General features: G+C 36.5%; 1 protein-coding gene across 2 annotated transcripts in view; it reads left to right on the top strand.

The window, feature by feature from the left end:
* The window catches only part of LOC132308482 (protein PHOTOPERIOD-INDEPENDENT EARLY FLOWERING 1), a 28,071-nt gene extending 4,045 nt beyond the window's left edge, over positions 1–24,026 (top strand). Inside the window, exons 3-21 of one of the 2 annotated variants that reach the window (XM_059806570.1) lie at positions 528–608; positions 760–867; positions 1,027–1,107; positions 1,208–1,296; positions 1,388–1,533; positions 1,627–1,688; positions 2,408–2,543; positions 2,704–2,778; positions 2,852–2,925; positions 3,010–3,144; positions 8,658–8,696; positions 10,891–10,959; positions 11,102–11,164; positions 11,248–14,338; positions 14,937–15,001; positions 15,131–15,201; positions 19,912–20,698; positions 22,197–22,726; positions 23,003–24,026. In XM_059806570.1, the coding sequence (XP_059662553.1) occupies positions 528–608; positions 760–867; positions 1,027–1,107; positions 1,208–1,296; positions 1,388–1,533; positions 1,627–1,688; positions 2,408–2,543; positions 2,704–2,778; positions 2,852–2,925; positions 3,010–3,144; positions 8,658–8,696; positions 10,891–10,959; positions 11,102–11,164; positions 11,248–14,338; positions 14,937–15,001; positions 15,131–15,201; positions 19,912–20,698; positions 22,197–22,726; positions 23,003–23,471 (6,171 nt within the window). In that variant the 3' untranslated portion in view covers positions 23,472–24,026. Of the gene's footprint in view, positions 1–527; positions 609–759; positions 868–1,026; positions 1,108–1,207; positions 1,297–1,387; positions 1,534–1,626; positions 1,689–2,407; positions 2,544–2,703; positions 2,779–2,851; positions 2,926–3,009; positions 3,145–5,130; positions 5,167–8,657; positions 8,697–10,890; positions 10,960–11,101; positions 11,165–11,247; positions 14,339–14,936; positions 15,002–15,130; positions 15,202–19,911; positions 20,699–22,196; positions 22,727–23,002 lie in introns of those variants that run through there. The other variant, XM_059806571.1, reaches the window with a different exon arrangement.
* The last annotated feature ends 1,851 nt before the right edge of the window (positions 24,027–25,877 follow it).

Genomic DNA, 25,877 nt, shown 5'->3' with positions numbered 1-25,877 from the left:
ATTTGTCATCCATTGAACTTTTTTGAGTTCTAAACTTTGAATAGGCAATGTTTCCTTGATCTTTCTTCTGCACCTGGTTTTACATTTGCAAGTCATCATTATGATTTGTCACCTCTTTGGTATATGAAGTGAATTGAATCTAAAGTTCGTGGCTGTTCATGATTTGTATTTGTCTTCCATATCTGCTCAGACACCTGATTTACCTTTTTCGTTCTGGCACATGGTATTATTAAGACTTTAGCATGTACTTCTGTACTTGTACTGGTCAGCTTGCACTTAAAGTGCTATGCTGTGACCTGCATCTGTACAAAATGGAAATGTGATTTATGAGGGTAATAAGCATGGTAGGCATAAATGCTTGTGCTGTTTTGAGCAGTTTGCTTAACGGTGAATGAACCTATTGGTTTCATCATTCATGTTCTTTGAAATAATAAATTCTGGATGCCGAGTTCTATTGGACCAATATATTTTGAGTCTTTGTGCTTATTTTTTTTCCCGTCTCTTTGATGAAAACTTGGCTGTTGTAGGCACTTGAAGCTCCCAAAGAACCTCGGCGCCCTAAAGCTCATTGGGATCATGTTCTGGAAGAGATGGTTTGGTTGTCAAAGGTAGTGGACTAGTTTACATTGTAATGATATGATGCTTTTTGTTGAAATATGTTATCACACTATATATATTTCCAAATCATTTTTGGTCAATAAAATCACTACGATTCAGATTCTCCGTTTTTGCTATGCTCATTGAAGTATTTATTATCAGGACTTTGAGTCAGAGAGAAAATGGAAACTGGCTCAGGCAAAGAAGGTTGCTATAAGAGCCAGCAAGGGCATGTTGGATCAGGCCACAAGGGGAGAGAAGAGAATGAAGGTTCAGTTTTTCCTTACAATAAATGAAATTATTTCATGACATATTTTAACAAGAGAAATTTTGGGATTATTTGACATGATGTAGTGACAGTACCATCATATGTGCTCATGTTTTCTTCTGTTTGATTATAATTTATGTTACCATTGAAATTATGAGCAGGAAGAGGAGCAGCGGTTGAGAAAAGTTGCTATCAGTATTTCCAAGGATGTGAAAAAATTCTGGATGAAAATAGAGAAGCTGGCAAGTCTATTTTGGAAATTTTGATATTTTGGTCAAGCTTAGAATCATATTTTTAGTTTCATGCTTCTGAATGAACTCCTTCACAATACTGTAATTTCAGGTTCTATATAAGCATCAGCTAGAGCTTGATGAGAAAAAGAAGAAGGCGCTTGATAAACAGCTCGAGTTTCTTTTAGGGCAAACTGAAAGGTATAATGCTGCTTTAATAAAGTTGTTCTGCGTACCTGTGGTCATGTATATTCTGGAACTGTAAAATGTCTTCCTTTTGAATTTATTCTAGGTACTCTACAATGCTAGCAGAAAACCTTGTGAATTCACCAATTCCTCCCAAACCGTTGGATTTACACCCTGCTAAAGAACAACTGAGTATTCAATATAAAGAAAGAGATGAAAATGATATCAAGAAATTGGCCGAATTAAATGTTGGTAAGAAGTAACTCTAGTTACTTGTCCTTCAGTTTATCAGATTACCTCATAATATTTTATGTTTTCTAATTTAAAACCAATATTTTATCACAGAATCTCAGTCAGATACTGCAGACATTGATGAAGACTATGCTTTACCGTCAGATGATGAATCGGTTAGTCTTTGTTTTGTTTCTCACTTTGCTTTCAGTTGGAAATCTTCCTCTGATTTCAATTGATCTTACATGGGTATCACGGTACTCGACATGCAAATCTATGTTGTAAAGTGGAACTAAGCATTCACCACCATTGTTTCTGCTAGATATGTTCTGGAAAATCAATAAGGGTTTTAGGCCGGACTGTTGAGGTGCTTTGTATTATATAGTAATTAATGTTGACAAGTGGAATACTGAGGCTCTATCAGACTGCACTTTTCAATAAGAAACCCACTAAAGTTGTGTCATACATTGTCTTATCTATTTTTCAGGGAAAGTAACAGGTTGTTGTCAAATAACATAATACGAATCTGGCCACAACCACTAAAATTTATTGAATATTGAGGACATGAAATACAGACTTCTTCTCCCCCAATTCTAATGTCTCTCTACTTCTCTCTCTCGGCTCTACATCACTTGTGTTCTGTAAAGGTGTCCTTCTATATACCTTTGTGCTTTGGCCCAACCATATGATTCTGTGTACACATAATAGAAGGTTTTTCACTTGCGCTCTTATTCTTCTTTTTCTTATGGATGAAGATTTTCATAGAGAGAGATTATAGTTGCCTTCTGAGACCTGAAACTCTTCTGCTAAAGTGTGTGTTGATCTCATATGTGCTGTTGCATCTTCGTTGGGCATGTACTTAAAAATGTTCACTTCTATTGTGATGCTGCTTTAGGAAGATGACGAGCATACTATTGAGGTAGATGAGGCTCTCACAACTGAAGAGGAAACACGAGAAGAACTGGCAGCTTTGCAGAATGAAGTAGATCTGCCTCTAGAGGAGCTACTTAAACATTATGAAGTGGAGAAAGGTAGATTAATTTCATGTTCGGTTTCTTCTGGAGAAATTTCATTTCCGTTTAACTCTTTGCTTCTCCAATATATTTTATATGCTTCAATTTATGGAAATTGCACAGTAAAAGGTGATTAGTTTATCATGCAATTAATTGTGATCAATTAAAATATTTTCAGTTAACCAAGAAAGTAGTCCAGAAAAGGATGAGTGTTTAGCTGCTACAACTCCTGTGGGGGATGACGACAGCGAGAGTAAGTATCAGTTGCGCATCATTTTTTTACTAACCATGTGGTTGTCCATAATATTGGGGGTATTTTTCTGCAGGCAAAATAAATAATATCTCTGCTGTCCCTAAGATTGGCACCTGCAGCCCACCTGCAGTCCTTGATCGTCGTTGTGTAAGTTGTATGTGTTTATGTTTACTGTCTTGAATTGTGGGAAAAATTCACTGCTTGACATAATATGTTCTCTCCTCATCACAGGGTGAAAGTAACGGTGGCTTCTCGATTTTAGAAAACCATGTTTCAGAAGTTGAGACTGGCCAAATCACAATTCTGTCACAAAAATTTCAAGAGTCAGACAAGCAGCAAATGCTATACGACTTTAATGATGAACAGGTAAGAATGCACGCCATATCATGAAATTTCATCTTTCTTGGAACTTTTTCTTTGATTTCGGATTATCGAGAATGAATTTTTCAAAAATATATTGTTCGATTTTGTTGGTTCTTGATAAAGAAATCTGCCAATTTTTCCATTTGGTTTTATTTCAGTTTTCCTATTTTAAGACTGTTAAAGCAAAACATAGTCTAAATTGTTACAACATCTAATTGCTATTTTCTCTAAATTTGATATTTTCGCCAAATGAAAGACAAATATAGTCTGAAGTCAGTCATTTTACTTTTCTTTAATATACAACTGTAAGTTTTTGTGTGAAGGGGATTGGATTGTGGAACGTCAGTTGACATCTTTTTTACATGAATTTAGACTATTATGTAGTATTTTTTTTTGATAAGTTAGACTATTATGTAGTATTATAGAGCGATTGGCAAGAATGTTAGTGAGCCCAATGTGCTAGCTATCTTTGGCTGCTTCAATATGATTTGTTTACAAGGTTGGCTTTTGAAGGAACATTCAATCGTGCAATCTTTAGTGGTTTGGTGTTCAAGGTTGAGCAAGGTTCTATGCTTAAAGTGATAAAGGACTAGTGCGAATCCTGTGGTGGAATTGAAGATGTTGTTTTTTTGACCTTGCTCAGGTCTGAATTTCAAATCAAATTTACTGTCTGGTAGTTTATTGAAATATCTTCATATGTCCTCATTCATTTGAGGATGCATCTATAAAGACTCGCAAGTTCACTCATTCTTATTACCCAACTTTTGAAATCCTGTCAAAATTCTCTTCAAGCACCTTAGGTCTCGATGCAACTATCTCACTCCAATCAAATCAGAGAAACGAGCAAGAACTGAGGAATATGCTGAGAAGCATTATATGTGCACACACTGCTGGTATTTTGGTATTGCAATCTGTAAGACGTAGGCCTCTGACATTTTATAGGTAGAGTTTCAAGAGTCACTGGAAAGGCTTTTCTCTTTTAGATATTTGATGCTCAACTCCAAACTTGTGTACACACAAGAGTGGGGTGTGATTTTGTGGTTTATCGGTTGCGGAAATGCAGGAATGGTGCCGGGCAATAAGAATGTGTTGGTGGATGGCTATTGATATCAGGTTTTGCTTGTCAAATTAAATAAGCTGTTAAGGAAGGTTTTGTTTATGCTTAGTTTATGTAGTTGTTTCGAAAGGGAAGGGGTTGATGACATAGGGTTGATGCTATCTGAGATATGTGCTGTTCATATTATCAAGTTGGCATGCGTTAATTAACTGGTGTGTTTTGTAAAAGGTCCCATGGGTCGTGGGATCTGAGGACAATATTGTTTTATTCCATTTAATTTCTTATCTTTACTTCTTCCACATCCAATTGTATAATCTATCTGATTTCCCTTAAACCCTCTGCCCTTACTGCAGGCTGCCCAGTATGGTTTCAAGAATTCTCTTAGTAACTATTGAATCAAAGTTTAGTTGATTTGTTGAAAATACAGCACTATTAGATTGCCGATATTGCTAAGGAGAAGGTTTTGAAATTATTATATCCAGAAGTACTATTTAAAATGTCTTTTCATGGAACTAGGTGTCCCAAGAAGAGAACATCAGCGGTAGATGATCTTTTAGAAGTGATCATTTATGTTATCATCCTTAAGGTTTTGATGAGTTGGGGACTCGGGGTAGGTAAATATCAAATTTACCTTTTAAATGCATCATTTGAATTGATTTGACTCTAGTTGAAGTTTCTACAAGGAAAATATAAACCAAAAAGTGACGTGATTAAGGTCCTATTTTGGGCGTAAAGGAGGATCAATTGGGCTTGACAAATGGGGGCTGATTTAATTTAATTTATCTTTTTTATTATTAGAGGTATTTAAGGAGTTCTATCAAATATAGCACTGTTCCAGTTTTTTGGGTTATATTTCTAGTGGGCATAGTTTGATGTAAGGATTAAAGTAACTATCAATTTGGAAATTTTCAGGTGTGAAGTAATGTGTGGCCAAAGTCATTTGCTTTGAGATGCAGTTTACCATATTGGTCTGTCTCTCACTCTCTCTCTCTATATGCGTGTGTGTAGGCTCTAATAGAGACTTCAAATAAAGACTGTTTTTGAAAACTTAACTTCATATATTATATCTCCTTTAATTCCTCATTTCAAAGTTTTTGAAGAATAGAATTCAAACATTATATTTCCTTAAATTCCCTTATTTCTTCTTTCTTAGTGTGTGTCTCAAAGCCCCATAGCTCATGGAATTTGGCTGTACAATACTGAAAAATAGACACGTTTGAGAAATACTCCCTCTGTCACAAAATTCCTGGCCATCCTTCCATTGATGGATGTCCCAAAATTCTTGTCCCTCAATGTAATAGAGTAATATACTTCCCAAAATATCCTCAACTTTTTGAAACTTACCTCGAACTAATACTACTTTAAATGGGTAATTTTGTAATTTTAAAAGGGGACAAAGCATTAAATGCTTGTCCCCTTAAAAGTTAAGAGTTCCTAAGAGGTCCAAGAATTTTTGGGACGGAGGGAGTATATATATGTATATATATGTCTGAATCTAAGTGTTACAGGATCAGCTTTCTACTGCACTTGTCGACTTCTCTACCAGGTTGCCATAAGGAAAAAAAAAAAAAAGAACTGTGGGAGGAGAAAGACTTAGCAGCTTGTAACTTGGCGGTGGATATAACTCTAGATAGCTTTATCTGGTAATATAGTTTTGTGCAGCCCATCACTAAGTCGGTTGGATTAAGTGTGTTGTGATGATCTGAATTGTGCTTGATGGCCAATGATGAAAGACTAATGTTGCTAACCTCAAGTACTTCAGAAAGGCTTTTCTGAATGACGATGTGTATATGATTTTGCTTACAAGATACTTGATGTAGTTTGCACTATCTAATTTTTAGTCCCTTATGTAAGGGGGCTTGTGTGCATGCAGTGGGAGGGGGCTGTAGTTGAAAATGTTGACTTTGAATTTTCTCTATGGTTGGGTTTTGTTTAAACCAACTGCATGCATTTATTTCCCTTTGATTTTGCTCATCTATCGTACCCAGCGAAAACTGAAATATGCTTAGAACCAATAATTTTGTGCCATCTAATGAGCAATATACTTGCACCACCCACTATCAAGAAAGTAATTAGGTTTGCAGTTTTGCTATTTGATGAGTCCCACTCAAATTATTTCTTAGCAGCTTTTGGAAGAGATTTGGTCATGGTGTGAGATTTTGGTGCGATAGAGGATATGAAAATGATTTGCTCCTGAAAAATTCTCAACATGTATGCATTGTTAGTGGATAAGGATGTTCTGGTTATGGATTATCACGTGGCTTTTAGTGATGGTGTGGTTGGAGATGTTGCTTTTTGGAGAAAGATTCATGGTCGGGAGGTTGAGGAGGCGTTGAATTTTTGGTATCTTTGTACTGGTTGGACATTTTCATGAAGGGGATGATTTGCTAAGATGGGGGAACGGATTTTTATGAGATCTGAGGTAATATTATTTCATGTCTTTTACTGAGTCATGGGATCCAAGTTGTCCATGGAAAGCTAATACAAATTGAAAACTCCCATTAAGATGGTGGTTTTGTGTGGGCAGCTGGGCATGGTAAGGTTTTTGGCAGTTTATAATGGGTTTTCTTGCCACCTATTTGCATGAAAAAATGTGATTGCTATAATATATACTTCCTCGACCACTTCAGGACAGATCGGGAACGTGACGCTTTCTCTGGAGTGTTGTCACACAGCTGCCCGCCTAGAAGAGCCAAAGAGTAAGTTTTCTGGCGTAAGTATGACTTTTGAGTCTCGGGGTCCCCTCCAGACTTCCACTCTTAGAAAGATAAGGGAAACCATCCTGATTGGTATTCTATATGTTGTGTGCAAGGAGGTTTGGAATTCAATTGATTGCTTATTCATTATTGAATTGCTAACGAGCTTTGGTACTTCTTGTTGGCTCTATTTGGGGTTTCCTGGGTTTTACCTCCTACTGTTAGGCTTTTGTTTGATATATTATGCAATTGGAGATGTGTTAAGTATATAAGAGGAAGAGTCGTGGAACACGAAATACCATTATTTTGTGCTTAATTTGGTGTCTTTGGGGAGAGGAATTGCAAGTCTTTTGAGGGTAGGTAGAGACCGTAGAGTCATGTATGGTGTTAAAAGAGCATTTTTTTTGGATTCTATTTCGCTGGGTGATTGGAAGGGTTAATCCCTTTGTGGATATATATATATATGTTTACAATGTATTTGATTTCTGACTTTGTATAGGAATATACAGATTTTTATATTATACACAGCTTAGGATGCTCCCCCGTTTGCTCATCATCATTATTTATATTAAGTTAAAAAAAGAGAAGAATCTGACCGCACAATTATTAGGTTAGGCACATAATTTCCTTGGTTCATTCAACATATCAAATGAATGGAAAAAACTAGTTTGATTGGGTGAGTTCTATGTTGGTGACGGTCTAGTGAAGAATGTCCTATATAGAAAATGTTAAGTAATCAAATAAATCTGGTCATTCTGATAAAAAATGGCACAGTAACAGGTAAAATTAAACCATGTTGGGTAAAACAGAAACAGGACCCACCACCTGATACTCTTACTAAAATTTTTACAAAGCCTTTTGTTGACTATCTATGTAATAAATGTATCCAGCGTGGAGAGGATCAATGGCCACCTTCAATGTGGGGTTTATAATTTTGTTCGGTGAAGTTCCGTGCACCAGCTAACATGGAAATATGTGGATAGATTATAGCGTGAATGACTCCTAATTTTTGTTGTAGTCAAATGGACACACGGTCTGAATTCTTAGGTGTTTGTAGCCAATGGGCATAGTTCAGGATTTCCTTTAGTACTTCAATGCTCAAACACAATTTATAACTATCTGTATTACGTTTTCTTTGTATATGTATACCATAATGTTAGCGATTCTTGTTGCACATCGGTTTCGGATGGAGAGGGTCTTGGGCTTATAAGGGCGGGTAGGCCGCATCTCATAACAACTTAAGTTTTTGGTTTAGATGACAACAGTAGGCAGCTCCAGCTAACAACTTAAGCTTTTGGGTTGGATGGCAAGCAATCGGTCTGTTACAAGTGGTATTGGAGGAGACCTAGTCCTTGATCCGGTGTCATGCTAAGTGCTCACACGAGCGGGTTTGTGGGTCCGCCCGCCGTTAGGGTGGATGGGTAGGCAAGGTGTCTGACAGCAACGAGGGCGTTGCGAGCTTGGGTAGGGGAGATGTTAGAGATTCTTGTCCCACCTCAGATCCGGATGGGGAGGGTCTTAGACTTATAAGGGCGGATAGGTAGCTCCACCTAATAGCTTAAGGTTTTGGGTTAGATGGCAAACGTTCGGCCTGTTACAGTTCTACAGCTTTGGTCATTGTTATTTAGTTATTGTCTAATTTAATTGCATCAGTTTTTTTTTCCCTTTCTTTATATTTTTCATCAAATTTTTATTTTATTTTTTATTATTATTATTTTTTTAATAATTAGTTACCCAACTGTCTTATATCTTCATTTATGCAGGGAGATTGTGATTTCGTACTTGGTATTGGAGAAGAAAAGGTATGTTACATTCTAAGCATGTTATTGCAACATTGCCCAATTATGTATTATGTGTTTTGGTGTCTTCATATTAGGCAGCTCTTTTGATCACTAGGATATGACTCAACTTGACTGAACTCAACTTAACAAAGCCTTTAAGCTTTTTTCCCAACTACTTGGGGTTGGCTACATGAATTTTATTTTTCCATTCCACTGTATTAAAGGCCATAGCCTCATCTAAACCACATTTTATCATATCCTTCCTTCCTAACTTTACCCACATTAACTCTGGTCTTCCTCTTTCCCTAGCATTATCTTCAATGTCGACCATGTCACATTTCCTGAATGGCATATTCGTTGGTCTTCTTTGCACATGACCAACCATCTTAATCAAGTGTTTTCTCATTTTATTTCTAATTGGTGCTACTCCAACCTTATACAAATTTGTTCATCTCTAATTCCATCATTTCTTGTCTTCTCACACATCTATCTTAGCGTTCACATTCTGCCACTAGGATATGGGGGAATCCATTTCTTTGTCCCTATATTGCAATTATGTCCTAAATGATTCAATTGCTGGTGATGTAATCATGTGACTTTTAGTAGCATTGTTGGTATAAGAGATGTAGACACTTGCAATTATGTATAGTTTCTAGGCTGATGATTTATTTTAGGCATATATTGCATAATTCCGTATTATCTTTTAATTGGTGATATTGGTAAACAGTGGCGGAGCCAATGGATGCCATGGTTACCCCTAAGATTTTTAATTACCTTTTGGTCTTTTAGTTAGGAAATCATTAAGCTGACAACCTCCTCCCTGCCACCCAATCACACACACAATCCCCTCCCTGCCCCTCCTCCTTTATGAGCCGTTTGATTGGAATGGATGGGAAGCGAGAGAGGAAGCAAGGAGGGTTGAAGCATCCCTCTGAACCACTGATTTTTTATCTGCCCAAAATTGGGCAGAAGAGAGGAGGGAAAGAATGAAAGATTAACCTGCAATTATGTAATACCAATTTAAACTTCATCTATTTACTAAATGACTTATTTTAACCTTCATCTATTTGAACCCTACCTCGTGAGTTTTTTCTAAGCCACTGAAGCAAATCCAAGAACTGTGTTCACCCTAATTCTAACTGCAGTGATAGTAAACCCTTATAAAGTAAATGGTCAATTTATACTCGGCCCATTTGTTCGTTAGTATACGCACTTTGGCTAGGAGTCATGGACTCATGGTTAAGTATGACCAGTGATTAGTCAATGTGATTTGAGTCTGAAAGACTCTCAAAGTGTATTGAACTCCTATCATTACAAGTTATATGTTGATATGCCAAGGATGACTGTTGGAAAATTTTGTGTTGGTGGATGGAATTACAGTAGTAATTTCCTTAATTTTATGATGTAATCGGATGCTGTTAAGACTCCACTTTTCCGGAAAAAATAAAAAACACTGTGAAGACTCCCAAGTATAAGAGGATTTGATGTTCTAACTTGTAGCTTGGTTTCCTTGTGTGACCCATTGGAGTATTTATGGCCAAATTTCATCCCTTTATGTAGATTTTTTCATTCTTGAAATCTAATTTTGTTTGTTATGTTCCAGATCCTAGATATTTTGAACACGTATTTTTCAATTCTTAAAATCTGCAATTGTTTATTATGTTCTGGATCCTAGATATTTTGAACACATTTTGTTCAAGGAGGGAAATAAATTCCTTTGCTTGTTACCTACTCAGAAATATGTGGACAATGCATGACTGATCAACTTAATTAATCAGGTATATCGGTAATAGTATATAAAAACTCCCATTTCCTAACCAAACAAAAAAAGGTTGTGGCTCCATCAATCCTTTCTACTATCTCTTCCATTCAACCAAACAAAAAGCGAGGGAGACACTTTTCCTTCCCCTAGGGATGTCTCATCTATCCATCCCAATCTTCCTTCCATCCATTTTTTCCATCCCTCCAACCAAACGGAGCATAAAAATTTCAATGTTTTCAGTATCCCCTCCACAATCCTTTGTGTTGTATCCTTTGCTATACGTATAGTCGCCCCTAATATATATATATATTTTCTTAATTCAAGTTTTGGGTGACGAAATGTGCATTCTGTTAGCTTTTTTCTAACTTCTAACCTAAAGCTGGTTCTATAGAGGATGAGGAACTAGACATGATGACTTGTGTTTCATCTACATTATTTGATGTCAATGTTCAGGATGACGAGACAACATTGTCAGAGGAGGAAGAAGTGGCCAAGGCTGACTTAAATGATCCCATAGATGAGGTGAAGAGCACATGACTTATAGTTTTCTATATCCTAACTTCAAGAATTCTGCAAGATACTTTAGGGTTCTTCTTTACATCTCCTACTTGTTATTTTTTTATTTTACTTCAAATTTAGTTCCTAAATTACTGCTCTTATGCAGATTGCATTATTGCAGCAGGAGAGTGAAATTCCTGTAGAAGAATTGCTTGCAAGGTATAAGAAGGTATGTTGAGGAGTGCTTCATTTGTCGCTTGATTATTCACATCTCATTTTAATATTCCTTTATCATCTACGTCTGTTTATCAGGACTACGACACGGATGAAGATGTGGATGATAACTCTGAATCTTTATATTCTTCTGCTTCTGAGGATTTATTGGATTCTCCAGCACAGCAAGACATTGAACAGAAGCAGGATGGCATTCCTGTGGATGAAGACGACGGCACTAGTGAACTACAGCCTGTTATGCGTTCTCTTACAGAAGAACAGGAAGCAGAACCGGAGAGAAATTCTGAAGAAGGAAGCGAGGGTGAGAATATAATTGCTGATGCAGCTGCTGCTGCAAGATCAGCACAGCCTACCGGAAACACATTTTCAACAACCAAAGTGCGCACAAAGTTCCCTTTTCTTCTCAAGTACCCTCTTCGTGAGTATCAACATATTGGCTTGGACTGGCTTGTTACAATGTATGAGAAGAGGCTTAATGGGATTCTAGCTGATGAAATGGGGCTTGGGAAGACAATTATGACAATCGCTCTTCTTGCACACCTAGCCTGTGAAAAAGGAATCTGGGGCCCCCATCTCATTGTTGTCCCTACAAGTGTCATGCTCAACTGGGAAACTGAATTTCTGAAATGGTGTCCTGCTTTTAAAATATTAACGTATTTTGGAAGTGCAAAAGAGCGCAAAATTAAGAGGCAAGGGTGGTTGAAGCCAAATTCTTTCCATGTTTGCATAACAACTTATAGACTTGTAATACAGGATTCAAAAGTTTTCAAGCGGAAGAAATGGAAATACTTAATTTTGGATGAAGCTCATCTGATAAAAAACTGGAAGTCCCAGAGATGGCAAACTCTTCTAAATTTCAACTCGAAACGGCGTATACTTTTGACTGGTACACCATTGCAGAATGATCTCATGGAACTCTGGTCTCTAATGCATTTCTTGATGCCTCACATTTTTCAGTCCCATCAAGAATTTAAGGATTGGTTTAGTAATCCAATATCTGGAATGGTAGAGGGACAAGAAAAGGTAAACAAAGAAGTCATTGATCGGTTGCATAATGTCCTTCGTCCATTTATACTTCGCCGATTGAAAAGAGATGTGGAGAAGCAGCTCCCTATGAAAGTTGAACATGTCATTTACTGTAGACTCTCAAGGAGGCAGCGTAACTTGTACGAAGAGTTTATTGCTAGCTCTGAGACACAAGCAACGCTTGCGAGCGCCAATTTTTTTGGGATGATTAGTGTTATAATGCAACTTCGTAAAGTTTGCAATCATCCTGATTTATTTGAAGGTCGTCCTATTGTTAGTTCCTTTGATATGAACGGCATTGACATCCAATTGAGTTCCACCCTTTGCTCAGTGCTTGAACCCGACCCATTTTCTGCTGTTGACCTTAACGGTTTTGGATTTTTATTTACTCATCTGGATTTTTGCATGACTTCTTGGGAGAGTGATGAAGTTCAAGCTATTGCTACCCCATCAAGCTTAATTGAGAGGGGTGCTGATCTGGTTAATCTAGAAGAAGTTGGGCCTGGATTCAAGTATCAGAAAAGGCTGCATGGAACAAGTATTTTTAAAGAGATCCAAAAGGAAATTTTGGAGGAGAGGCTTAGAGAGGTGAAGGAACGGGCAGCATCTCTTGCATGGTGGAATTCCTTGAGATGCAGGAAAAGACCCATTTACTCAACAAGCTTACAAAATCTGGTCACTGTGGAGCATCCTGTTTATGATATTCATTGTCCAAAGGGGAACCCTTTGTCCTGCTTGAATTCCTCTAAGCTTGCTAACATCGTACTGTCACCAGTTGAGCGCTTCCGGAAAATGATTGATCAGGTTGAGAGTTTTATGTTTGCAATCCCGGCAGCACGAGCTCCACCACCCGTTTGCTGGTGCAGTAAAATTAGAACATCTGTCTTTATCCATCCAACTTACAAGGAGAGATGCTCTGAAACTTTGTCACCTCTTCTAACACCTTTTCGCCCTGCAATAGTTAGGAGGCAAGTCTACTTCCCCGACAGGCGGCTCATACAATTTGATTGTGGTAAGCTACAGGAGCTTGCAGTTTTACTAAGGCGATTGAAATCAGAAGGTCACCGAGCACTAATATTCACCCAAATGACAAAGATGCTTGATATCTTGGAGGCTTTCATAAATTTGTATGGTTACACTTACATGCGTTTGGATGGATCCACTCAGCCAGAGGAGAGGCAAACACTAATGCAGAGGTTTAACACAAACCCAAAATATTTTCTTTTCATTTTGTCAACCCGTAGTGGAGGTGTTGGTATCAATTTAGTAGGGGCAGATACGGTTATCTTTTATGATAGTGACTGGAATCCTGCTATGGATCAACAAGCTCAAGATCGTTGCCACCGAATAGGACAGACACGTGAAGTACATATCTATCGGTTAATAAGTGATAGCACCATTGAAGAGAACATCTTAAAAAAGGCCAATCAGAAGCGTGCTCTTGATGATTTGGTTATACAGAGTGGAGGATACAACACTGATTTTTTCAAAAAACTGGATCCTATGGAGTTGTTTTCAGGTCATAGAACAATTCCCATAAAAAACGTTCAGAAAGAGAAAATTTGCAACAGTGGAACTGAGGTTTCTGTATCTACTGCGGATGTGGAGGCTGCTTTGAAGTATGCTGAGGATGAAGCAGACTACATGGCATTAAAGAAAGTTGAACTGGAAGAGGCCGTGGACAATCAAGAGTTTACTGAAGAAGCCATTGGGAGGTTGGAAGATGATGAGTTTGTAAATGAGGATGACATGAAGGCCAATGAATCTGCTGATCCAAGTGGCTTTATCACAACTTCAAATACAGACAACGAGCCAATATTGAATAGGAGTGATCCAAATGGAGAGAGAGCTCTCAGTTTTGCCGGTCAAGAAGATGATGTTGACATGCTGGCTGATGTTAAACAGATGGCAGCGGCAGCAGCAGCAGCCGGACAAGCAATATTGTCATTTGAGAATCAGCTACGTCCAATTGATCGATATGCAATACGCTTTATGGAGTTGTGGGACCCCATCATAGACAAGACAGCAATGGCATCCCAAGTTAGGTTCGAGGAAACTGAGTGGGAGCTTGATCGTATGGAGAAGTTTAAGGAGGATATGGAAGCTGAGATTGATGATGATGAAGAACCTTTTGTATATGAAAGTAAGTATCTGTTCAATGTCAATATGTTTTGGATTTTAGTCTTGCAAACATCAAACTTGTTTTTTTTTTTATTTTATTTCTAGATATCTCAGCTCGTGATATGAATCAGTCAACAGTTTTAATTTCAATTTTATAAGTGTAATTGGCTTGAACAGTAGAATCTAAGACATAATTGGAGGACATATTTCCTCCTATATATATCTATATTCTCATGGGCCCTGGTGCAATGGTAAGGTTGCTCTGTTGTGACCTGGAGGTCAAAGGTTCAAAACAGGAAACAAGTGCCTCTCTGCATGTTAGAGGTAAGGCTGTGTACATATGCCCTCCCCAGACCCCTCGCTGACAGGAGCCTTTTGCATTGGGCTAGACCTTTTAGATTAAAACCAACGTTATTTGATCTCCTTCTCTTCAGGTAGTTCCTTTATTGCTTGCACTTTCCGAACATTGTTCAATGTTGTTTGGTAATCATGTCGGACATGGTTTAAACTTTATCCAATGCATAATAGATATTACAGCTTGTAAAATAAGCAAAATGTAATTATCACACTGTCTACATTGAAACTTTATTTACACACTGATTTTTTTTTTGCTAATATAGGATGGGATGCTGATTTTGCAACCGAGGTGTACCGACAACAGGTTGAGGCCTTGGCCCAACATCAGGTAAGCATGATCACCTTTATGTTGTTTGTATACTTTTCTTATTTTATTTTTATTTATTTATGTTATTTATCTCTGAGTGTGCTTTTTTGAATTTGACCGGATGATTGTATTTTGCTAAATTTTTTGTAGCTGATGGAGGAACTGGAGTGCGAAGCTAAAGAAAAGGAACTTGCGGACTATGAAAATTCTGATTCCATGATGTAAGACAACCCTGAGAACTTACTATTTCTGTTTTTATTTTGAAATCATCTTGGGGTTCCACTTGCTTAATACCATTTTGGGGTGTGTGTCATAATTTCAGAAGAGTACTGCGTTGAAAGATAGCTAATGCTATTCAACGTTGAGTGGCTTGAACTTCTGACCTGTTCACCTGATTTTAGTTGGGGCAACTGACAATTGTGTGACCAATTTAGTTACTTCTTATTTGTACCTCAGGAAACAAATTAAAGAAAATGACTGGGAATATTTATCTTTCAAGTGTAAAGTGCAAAAAAACCCTTGCTATATAAAAAATGTGCAAGAAACACCTCTGCTATTTAGTATGTGCATTTAAATCCCTATAATTTGAAAATATGTAGTAAATTTGCCCCCTGATCACCAATTTTGACCACTTTTATTTATTTATAAAAACTCCGAAATACCCTTAATAAAAAATACCCTCCCTCCCTCCCTCCCTCCCTCCCTCCCTCTCATATTTCTCTCTCATCTTCTTCGACGCCATCCAACTCCATGATGGTCTGGAGCCATTGCTGCCGGGTATGGGACCCATTTATGGCCAATGGTATTCCACATGAGCTAGTGCGTATGCAACATGTGTTGGCCATGGGGGCATGATTTCGACGGATGCAGTGGTCTCCAGGAGGTACTCCATGATCAAGGTCTTGGCGGTTCTCGAAGAGGAAGAGGAAGGGAGCAAACCAAAACGGTGGGGTCATGATTCCCAATGCAAGGATTGGTAATTGATAAACCCAAACAGTGTGATCACTCCAAACCCAAACGGTGGTGACAACTGTGACTCTCAATCCTATCAATCAGATGACTATTTTCCACCCTTTGTTTCTCATCATTTCATGTTTAACCCATCTTGCCCATCAATTTCAATTCATGTATAATGCATTGAAGTTTTCTTGCTGTAATCATCTTTTCCACGGGACTGATTGGGTCTATATATATAAATATATATATATATACACACATATACATATACGCGCATAATTCCAGTACAAAGGTGATTTTCGTTCAGGGAGGCTTGGTTCCATCTTTCTGATGAATCCCAATTAAGTATGAGGCAGAGTGTCTCCCGTCGCCCATTGTTGCTGATCTTTGCGGAGATGAAAGTGGCTGCCCATTTCATGTGTTTTCTATATTAAAGAGTATAATACCCAAGAATAAAAAGAAGGAATATATCATGCTATGCATATTAATTATTATTTTGTTGTTAATATCACTATGGAATGTTTGTAGCTGATGAAGAGAAGGTTTTTAAGGCGTTGGTGACAGAGAAGCAACTGATGGGAGGGAGAGAGAGAGAGAGAGGAGACGGAAGAGAGAAGAAAAATTGGAGGGATTGAGAGAAATAATTTGTTTTTATAGTCTTAAGGGTTTTTTTAGGTATTTCAGTTGTCATTAATTTTTTTTTCGTTATTTGCTTAATTTGAAAAACGTAGGGTTTTTTTTTATAAAAACAATGGGGTATTTGTACATTCTGCAATTTCTTTTTCGCATTTTACCCATCTTTTAAAAATCATATTTTCCTTTTCATTTTTTCCCGTTTTGGTTTTTATGGAGAGGTAGCAACTTTATTCAAATGGTGTTGGAACATTGTTTGGGTCCTCTGGTGTCACACCCGATTTTCGGACATGATTAAAATAAAATAAAATAAAATAGAAACGTATTAAATAAATTACAATCTTATCTTCTATAAGTATAATTCTTCTTCAACTACATAATTAAAACATAGTACATTCTTGTCAACTTATTATGTCAAAAACTGAATCTTCTAGTGAGTTCGGAAACTTCTTCATTACTTCGGACTTTGGCTTGGGGTGAACACAACCACCCAATAGTAAAAGAACTCTATATTAGTATATAAAAGTAAAGATAGAATACCAAATATAATTAGAAGCAAAATTGAAATATAAAAGAAACCAAAATGCAGATAATCCAAACCCAAGTAGTAACTCTAATCGAACACATGAAGTTAATCAAAATAATTTCTGACATGTATATTGCACACACCAGAGGATTCCCGGACATTCTTCGATGGGCTGTTGTCCGCGAACTAAATTTTGGATTAATTCTTTCAACCGAAGGATTTTTACTCTTTCCTATTCTAGCCGGTCATACATTTAGCACACAAACATATTTTAGACAATACTATACAATACAATTCATATGATCCAGATAATACAATAAGACAAATAAGTAAAAATCTTTATTTGGTTCCATCATTTTGCATATATAAATCGAGAGTGATCCCCTTACCTTATGTTGATAAGAATGTGCTCTATAAACTTTACTCGTCACCGACCAACCCCTCTACAAGCTCTTCTCCACAGTTTGGAAAGTGAGTTTTCTTTTTCTTACTCTCTCAAGCTATTAGCAATCTATCCGTCTGGAATCCAATTTATATTTGAATACAGAATGTCTAAATACATGTAATTAATGTGTAATGAATTCCGAATATCTAAAGTCATGTAACGTTTGGGTCATCGTGTAACAAGCAATTCAAGAGTTGAGTTTTGCAATAATTGCATGCAGGGGCGGAGGGAGATGGGGGCATGGTCCCCCCATTTTTTTCAAAATTATTGTTTATACCCCTTAAAAATTATTATTTTATAAATAAATTCCAATTTTTTTCAAAATTATTGTTTATACCCCTTAAAAATTGGTTCCAAAATTCACAGAAAATTTCAACTCCCCACCCCAATTTTTAAAGTTTTATTTTTTAAAAGATTTAGCCTCAATTATAGTGATTTTTGAAATAAGTAAAACTATATTTTTTCGAAATTCATAATTTTTTTAATTAAACCCTTTTAGCGTTACTCCTAAAACAAAAATGTAAGTTCATTATTTTGGTAGTCGTTACTGTAACATATGATTACTACATGTGCATATTATATATGTATTATATTTGATTATATGATATTTAATAAAGATACATGAACCCTCTGTATAAGACATTTTTGTTAGATTGTGTTAACAAGGGGAATATTTAAAATTATATGTTTATCTCCATCGACGAGCCTTTGGAGAACGAGGAAGCAAGAAAAACTAAGGTGTTGTAATACCAAGATAGTAGATATGTCAATAACAACAATGATATCATACATGCTAATAGTTGTTGTCACTTGTTATGACAAATTCTATAACTATTCTTACTTGCTGGGAGAAAAAAATATTCCATAGCTATTCGTTGCATAAGTTATTAAAGTACTTCTCTACTTTGTTCCTAATAATTAGCCTCTGTTCCACAATAAGTGTCCACCTTTCCATTTTTAGTTGTCCCAAAATAATTGCTCCAATTGAAAAGTCAATGTACCTTTTTTTTTTTGTAATATATATTTTTTTTTTTTTGTAATATTACCAATTTAACCTTCTTGCAATGAACTTATAAATATAAACCTTCACATTATGGTGGACTTACTATGGGTAGATTTGGTAATTTATTCACTACCAAACAATAAACAAACACTAAAAATCATCATCTTAAAAAGTTAGATTACCAAAAGTGGGCAATTAAAATGGGACGAAGGGAGTATGTTTTATTAAAGCTAGCGATATATTGTTTAGTTAAAGGTTTGCCCCCCTATTTTTTTGTATTATTTATTAATCTAACATTTATATATCTTTCTCAAAGTGGAATCAAAGTACTCAATTTTTTTCTTTCCAAAATTTTTTAAAAATGTTGAAAGAAAATTATTTTTTTAACAATTATGTTTCTATACCACTTCTCTTTTTATATGTAACTTATTGTTTCTTTCTCATATTAATCATCTCTATTTATTTAGGTTTCATTTTTCACATATTTTGGATTATATTTTTCTCAATATAGATACCAAGACAAATATTATAAAAATAAAATAAAAATTATGCTACAGTTGATTCCTATTTTTTTAAAAATTTTAATTACATAATTTTAGTTTGCCCCTCCCCAACCCCCCAAAAATAAAAATTCCTGGCTCTGCCCCTGATTGCACGACTTTTCATATTACTTCATTTAACTCACCATAATAACCCATTAAACCATGCATTGAAGCACGCGCACACACATATCTATTTATATATCTAAATACACATTTATATTAATAATTATATATTTTTAATTTTAATATTTCAAAAATAAGGGATCTCACATCTGGGGATTTTGTCTATAGCCAGTCCAACCTTCCCGACTTCCAATATTGACAGGGCTAATAACACATTAAATTGTTTAATCTGCTGTTGCAAATGATACCAAGAGTTGATTGGAAATGAGACAATTTGTCTGTAGTTAAATGTCAATCATTGATTTTAAAAGTTGTGAGGTCATTGGAATATTTCTGGTACTTGGTCCATAAATAACATAAACAAAATAGAACACCGCCCTCGTGAGAATGTGGTGTTTGATAGAATAATAATGCTTTAATCAGAGTTTTATCGGTACAATTTGTCGTTCAATATATGCAATACTTTCTGTTCACCCAGCTGTTTAGCAAGTGTGCCGGCATGGGTAATGGTGACCTTTATGATGTAACGCGCGTGAACTTGTGTCTGAAATGGATTCTAGTTGTTGGGCACAAATGAAGTTGCAAACATTAGACTGTTCCTGTTATATAACTTTGTCTTAGTATTGAAATTCTTTATGTAGATATGAACTGTACCATTTCTTTTGTTTCTGGATAGATGTTGACTCTTTCCTCTCTGAGCAGGAATGATATTTCAACTGTTCCTAAACCCAAGTCAAAGAAGAAGCCTAAGAAAGCCAAGTTCAAATCCCTGAAGAAAGGAGCTCTAGCTTCTGAGTCAAAATCTGTATCAAAATCTGTAAAAGATGAACCTTCAGTAGAACCTATGTCAGTAGATGACGAGATTGATCACGATGTGATCAGCTCTCCGGATATGATATCACCACATTCAACTGTAGAGAAGAAACGTAAAAGAGCACCAGATGGGGATGGCATTAAGATCACAAAGTCCAAGAAAGTCAAGAAGGCTCGTCCTGAGACAAATCTTTCATTATTAGATTCCAACTTGCGGGGTAGGCAGCATAATGAGCCAAAATATCTGAAATTATGTGAGAGCATTGATGTTGATCTTGAGCAGAAGTCAATAAGCAGGAGCAAGGCGGGGGGAAAAATCTCCATCACTGCCATGCCAATAAAGCGAGTTTTGACAATTAAACCAGAGAAGCTAAAAAAGAAGGGGAACATTTGGTCCAAAGATTGTTTCCCATCACCTGATTTTTGGTCACCGCAAGAGGATGCTCTATTGTGTGCTGTTGTGCATGAATATGGCCCGAACTGGAGCTTGGTGAGTGAAACATTGTATGGGATGACAGCTGGTGGATTTTTTAGGGGAAGAGTTCGCCATCCTGTCCATTGCTGTGAGAGATTTAGGGAACTCATTCAAAGATATGTTTTATCCTCAGCAGACAATTTTAATAATGAGAAGGCCAGCAATACTGGATCTGGAAAGGCTCTTCTCAGAGTTACCGAGGTAAGCTAGATCTATCCCCCTTCAAATGATTTAAATCCAACGTGCACTGACAAGTATGGCTTCATTTGGTTCCTGGTTGATGTCCACCGGTGATATCAAACTATTGGATTCAACCTATTATCTTGGTGGATGGTTGATTCTAGCTTTTTCATAGGCCTATTTAGAAATCATCAGATCCTGGTTTCTTGAAAATATAGGTTATTGTTTTTATTTTTGGGTATGTTAGCTTTATTAAACAAACAAACAACAATACAACTCTAAGGGGTGCAAAATCTGGCAGAGTAGCAGACCCCAAACAAAAACTGCACCCAGAACCAGCTTTCAAACCAACTAACAAACCACAGAGCTAAAACTATGCTATGTTAGGAATATTACTTGTCTCTAAATTCTATTCCCGTACCTATCTCAGGAAATACTCTAATTATAATTAGATGCATGTCCCATGCAATTATTGTTGACTTAGTCCATTGAGCAACATGAAATGTCACAATGTGATAAATCAAGTAGAAGAGAAATTTTTTTTTTTTTTTAACCTTGGCAATAAACACACTCACACACCCACTTTATGCTCCTACGGGGACCTGAACCCTCAGACCTTCTACTTTGGAAGATGAGGAAGTACCACTAGGTTACACAACCCTTGGTGTCTTTGAGGAGTAGCTCTTAAAATTGCAAAATCATTAAATGTGCCTATGACTATTTATATTCAGCAAGTATTACCCACTTTTCAGATGACTTACAGTTGTCTAGTTTGTTTTGATTCCATGGGAAATGGATCTGGATTTAATTTATTATTTGACTAGGAACTCAAATTTCAGCATCAGCTTGCCAATTTTTTGATTCAGTAGCAATGCCATGAACATCTTCAGCGGTTTTTTTTTGCTTGCTTATTATTATCTTAGCTGTTTCAGTTATATCAATATATAATAATTCACTTATCAAAAAAAAAAAAGAAAAAATATCAATATATAATAATTCGACTCTAGCTATGCATATTGTGTGGGATTTACATTGTTAGCCATGACATAGTGTTGGATTTACATTGTTAGCTCTGGAGTAGTAGAATTTTCTCAAACCTCTATTTATGGTATGTTTTTATGGCTATTAATAGTAATTTTGCATAGGGAAATTAAAGCTGGCCCCCCCAAATTTTTTTAAAAAATTCTTATTTATGGTTATTAAAAGGTAGTTTGCAAGAGAAATTACTACTGTAACCATTGCTAAAACTTATTAGTACTCTAATTATATCATTTATAAACATGCTCTTAAAAAATGGTTAAAATTATTTATTTTTAATTTTATATTACTAGTTCCCTCCCCCCCCCCCCCCCCCCAAATTTATTTTTCTTCTGGCTCTATTCTGAACACAAACACAAGCTTTCATACACATGTACATATTAATTACAATCTATGTTGAATACTGGACCTACACTACATTATTTTATTTTGAAATGTTGTATTGGTGTTTGTAAGAATTAGTGCTCTTTTTTTGTGGTAGGAAAATATGCGGATGCTATTGGATGTTGCTACTGAATTGCCAGATAATGAACCACTCATTCAAAAGCACTTCTCTGCCCTTCTTTCTTCTGTCTGGAGGGCCACATTTCGCCTTGACCGCAGACACACCCTCTCTTCTTCCCGGAATGGCCTTTATGTTGGTGGAAGGTTTTTCACCTCCACGGTAAACCAGATTGCTAGGAATTCCACAAGGCAACCTTCTGAAAGGATGAACTTGACTAATCTTAGTCAGAGTAGCAAGCTAGTTGCAGCTGCACTCTATGATGCCAACAGTACACGACAGGATGATAGAGTTCCCATTTTCAACCCAAGGGAAGAAACTCCAGTGGTTGCAGAGCAGTTGGAGATTATGCTTGAACTTCATAGGGAGAGAGGGGACTCTATGATTTCGTTGCCATCTGTCATAAATCTTTCAATTTGTGGCCCACACTCGGCCCCGTCTTCAAACACATCTACGGGAGAAAGTCATCATCTTATGTCCTCCCAAAATATGGCTGAGAACCGATTCAGGTATAACCTTATGCACCGACGGGCATTGCAAATGAATTTAATTATTTTCTGTAGTATACATTTATTCAAATTCTTTTTTTTTGGAATTACACTTACGCAAATTCATTTTTGTGTGGGGTTATTACTTTTAAACTGGAACAATTACAAAAATGTTGAAATATCATTTTTTCCATACAGGCAAATAAACACTGGTCACATATGCTAAACAATTCATTTTAAATGCTATGTACTTCTTATGCCTGCAAAGAATGATTCTGAATATATTGTCGTTCTCAGGGCTGCATCCAGAGCCTGCGTTGAAGGTTGTTTAGGTTGGGCCTCATCGGCTTTCTCAGTGGGTGATGTCAAGTCTCGAACTACATCAAAGTCTTTAACTTTGGGAAAACACAAGCTTTCCATGTCTGAATCAACCAAGCCTTCTAAATCAAAGATGAGAAAAACTACATTGGAGTCTAGTGATACACCCTGCCTAGTCACTGATCTGGCAGCGAAACCTGCTATGACAGTACCCAATGAATCTAATCTAAGGTTTGATCAGACATTGCCTACCAATCCGGATGTTGGAATATATGATTTGAACAGTAGTTCTCTTTTTGACAATGATGAGCTAACAATAGAAACGGACTGTTCTGTTCTGGTCCCCCATCATTATGTTCCCGACTTTATCTCTGGACTTGAGGAATGTTCATTGTCACCAGAATTCGTAGATATCGGCTTGTTGCCAGAATTCATAGATATCGGCTAGGATCGATCAGGGATCTGAATCCATTTTACGTTTTGGGTTTCAAGCTGTCAAATTTTGGAGAGCATGAATACTCTTGTCGTCGAAGTATCCATTACTCAAGACTTGGGGAATCATTAGCGTGTTCTCGGGTGCATGGACGATCAGGAAAGGGTGCTTGCTTTTGCGAATGCCGATCTGAGGGACTAGATCTGGCCAGCAGGACCGTGGCAATAATGATATCATAAGGTGGATTGAAGTGGCCTTTCAGGTTGGGAGGAGGATACAAAATATTGATACAGAATGTAATATAGTGTTGCATGCAAGTGGCCCGTTAGCATTGATACTAACGGGCAGGGAATTTGTGCTTATAATTTTTTGGGGGCGTCAGTTAACAGTATTTATGTAGGCACAGTTCCCTCATAGAAAGCAGAGAAGGAAAATAGTAAATCGATTAGCAGAAAGTCTCTCTCTCTGCGTGTGCGCTGGGAAACTGTTAAACTAACAAACTCCATTAAAAGGTTTTAGATTTTTTTTTTTTTTTAATCATTTTGGAAGGTTTAAAGATTTACTCTGACACATTCATTAAGGTCATGTCCGACCTACTGATTTAATGAGAACAAAGAACAGATAATGCCCAGGGCTCTTTTCATTGCCAAAGAAAGTACGAGAAATCATGGAATTTAACCCGTTTGTATCATTTCTCGTCTCCATTCTGCAGAGAAATCATGGAACAAATTTAGTTTTATTTCTATCTGAATTTGTGAAACCAAACTGAGGTTCACGTATTTAGAATTGGTGCTCTCGTCTCATGCACGGTCAATTGAACAACATCAACACACTAATAGGTCGTGGTACTTTGGAAGTTTGCCTACGGGCTGGTCTTCTGCTTATGGAGTCTAAAGCTTCTTCAAAACGAAATCTTAATCACCAGCTAAATTTTAAAAGATTGTTTAACTTTATGCAATATTGTTATTTTATTTTACTTTTGATTGTGTCAGGTTGTATTCAAATTCACTATATTTTTACAATTACTATTTAGGAAGTAGAGTCAACTTCTAGTGTAAATTTTTATATAGTAAATTTTTAATAGAAAGTGAAAGAAATGTTGCTCACTTTGTGTTTGTTTTAGTTGTAACTTTGGTTTACAACAAAGGAGAAGTAAAAAAATGACAATTCAAATTTTTTTTTGTATTCTAAAACTCTTGCTGTCGGTTGTCCTGTTTCAAATATCAATACAGTATTTATCAACCTTCCTAATTTATCAAAATTTTTTAATTGGTATTTACACACACGTTTCCTTTGAGGTTTGAACCGTTAGCTTCCTTTAGGAAGTAAGAGTTTGATACCGGTAGGTTATTGATCCGTTGATAATTTACCATTTCAAGCAAGGATCCCATCAATTCAAACAATAGGATAGTTTTAGAAATTCATTCATGCCAATGCAATAAAATAGTATTAAAAATCAATTTCTTAAGAATTTTGAATTTTCAAAGAAGATATCTAAAATGAGACAGAGGAAGCACATGAAACCATACTAGAATCCTAGAACTTTGATCAGTTGAGTTGAGTTTAAGACACAGTCAATATATATTTTTCCTTTTTACTCATTCAAAATCCTTGAAATATGTGACATCACAACTCAAATAAGCCAAAGCATAGTTGGGACTCGAAATAACTTAGGGTTGCCACTTAAAGTGGCTTTCATACGGTGGAGTCACTAATGTCACATTTGAAATGAGCAAATACTTGTCAAATACGATCGTGCTTGGACGAGTTGTCACAACTGAAATAAACTAAAGATGACAATTAAGGATGTGGCTTTCAAACTTTGGAGTCACTAATGTCACGATTGAAATAAACCAAAGACATGTCATGAAGACAACAATCGAGATGTACACGATGAACGTGGTCGGACAGAGAGTTGTCACAATTAAAATAAATTAAAAACAACAATTAAGACTCTGTACACCTGGGTCACACACGGGGAGTTTAACCTCTATACACAACTAATAAGTCAAAGATAACAATCAAGATAACCAACGGGTCAGTGACTTAGTGGTATCAGACTCTTATTTTTCAAAAGAAGGTCACGTTCAAGGCCTTAGTCAAAACATGTGTGAGATATACATGATGTAGGTCATGCAATAACTGTAATTTATTAATTAAAACAATCATTTTTATTTATAACTGGATGGGTTTGTTTCTCTTATTTCTTATATTTAGTTTGAGGCAAATGCTGAGTTAGGTCCCTATCCTTCCACCCTAATTGCATAGGAGTAAGCGTTCGTCAAGCCTCTTATCACAAAGTTAACATAACAACTCAGAGGACGAACCCTGCCATGGTAGACCTAGACTTCCACTTGCCAAAGTGGTGATGGTGTATTTTGGAATGCACCTAGGGCCTGTTTACTAATGCTTTTACTTTCT

Source organism: Cornus florida, unplaced genomic scaffold, assembly GCF_030987335.1.
Source record: "Cornus florida cultivar Cherokee Brave unplaced genomic scaffold, ASM3098733v1 CherokeeBrave_3.0.0_Hap2_Chr05, whole genome shotgun sequence".
In the NCBI taxonomy this organism is placed as follows: Eukaryota; Viridiplantae; Streptophyta; class Magnoliopsida; order Cornales; family Cornaceae; genus Cornus; species Cornus florida.
The sequence above is the reverse complement of the archived record's forward strand: the minus strand, read 5'-3'. Positions and strand labels throughout refer to the sequence as shown.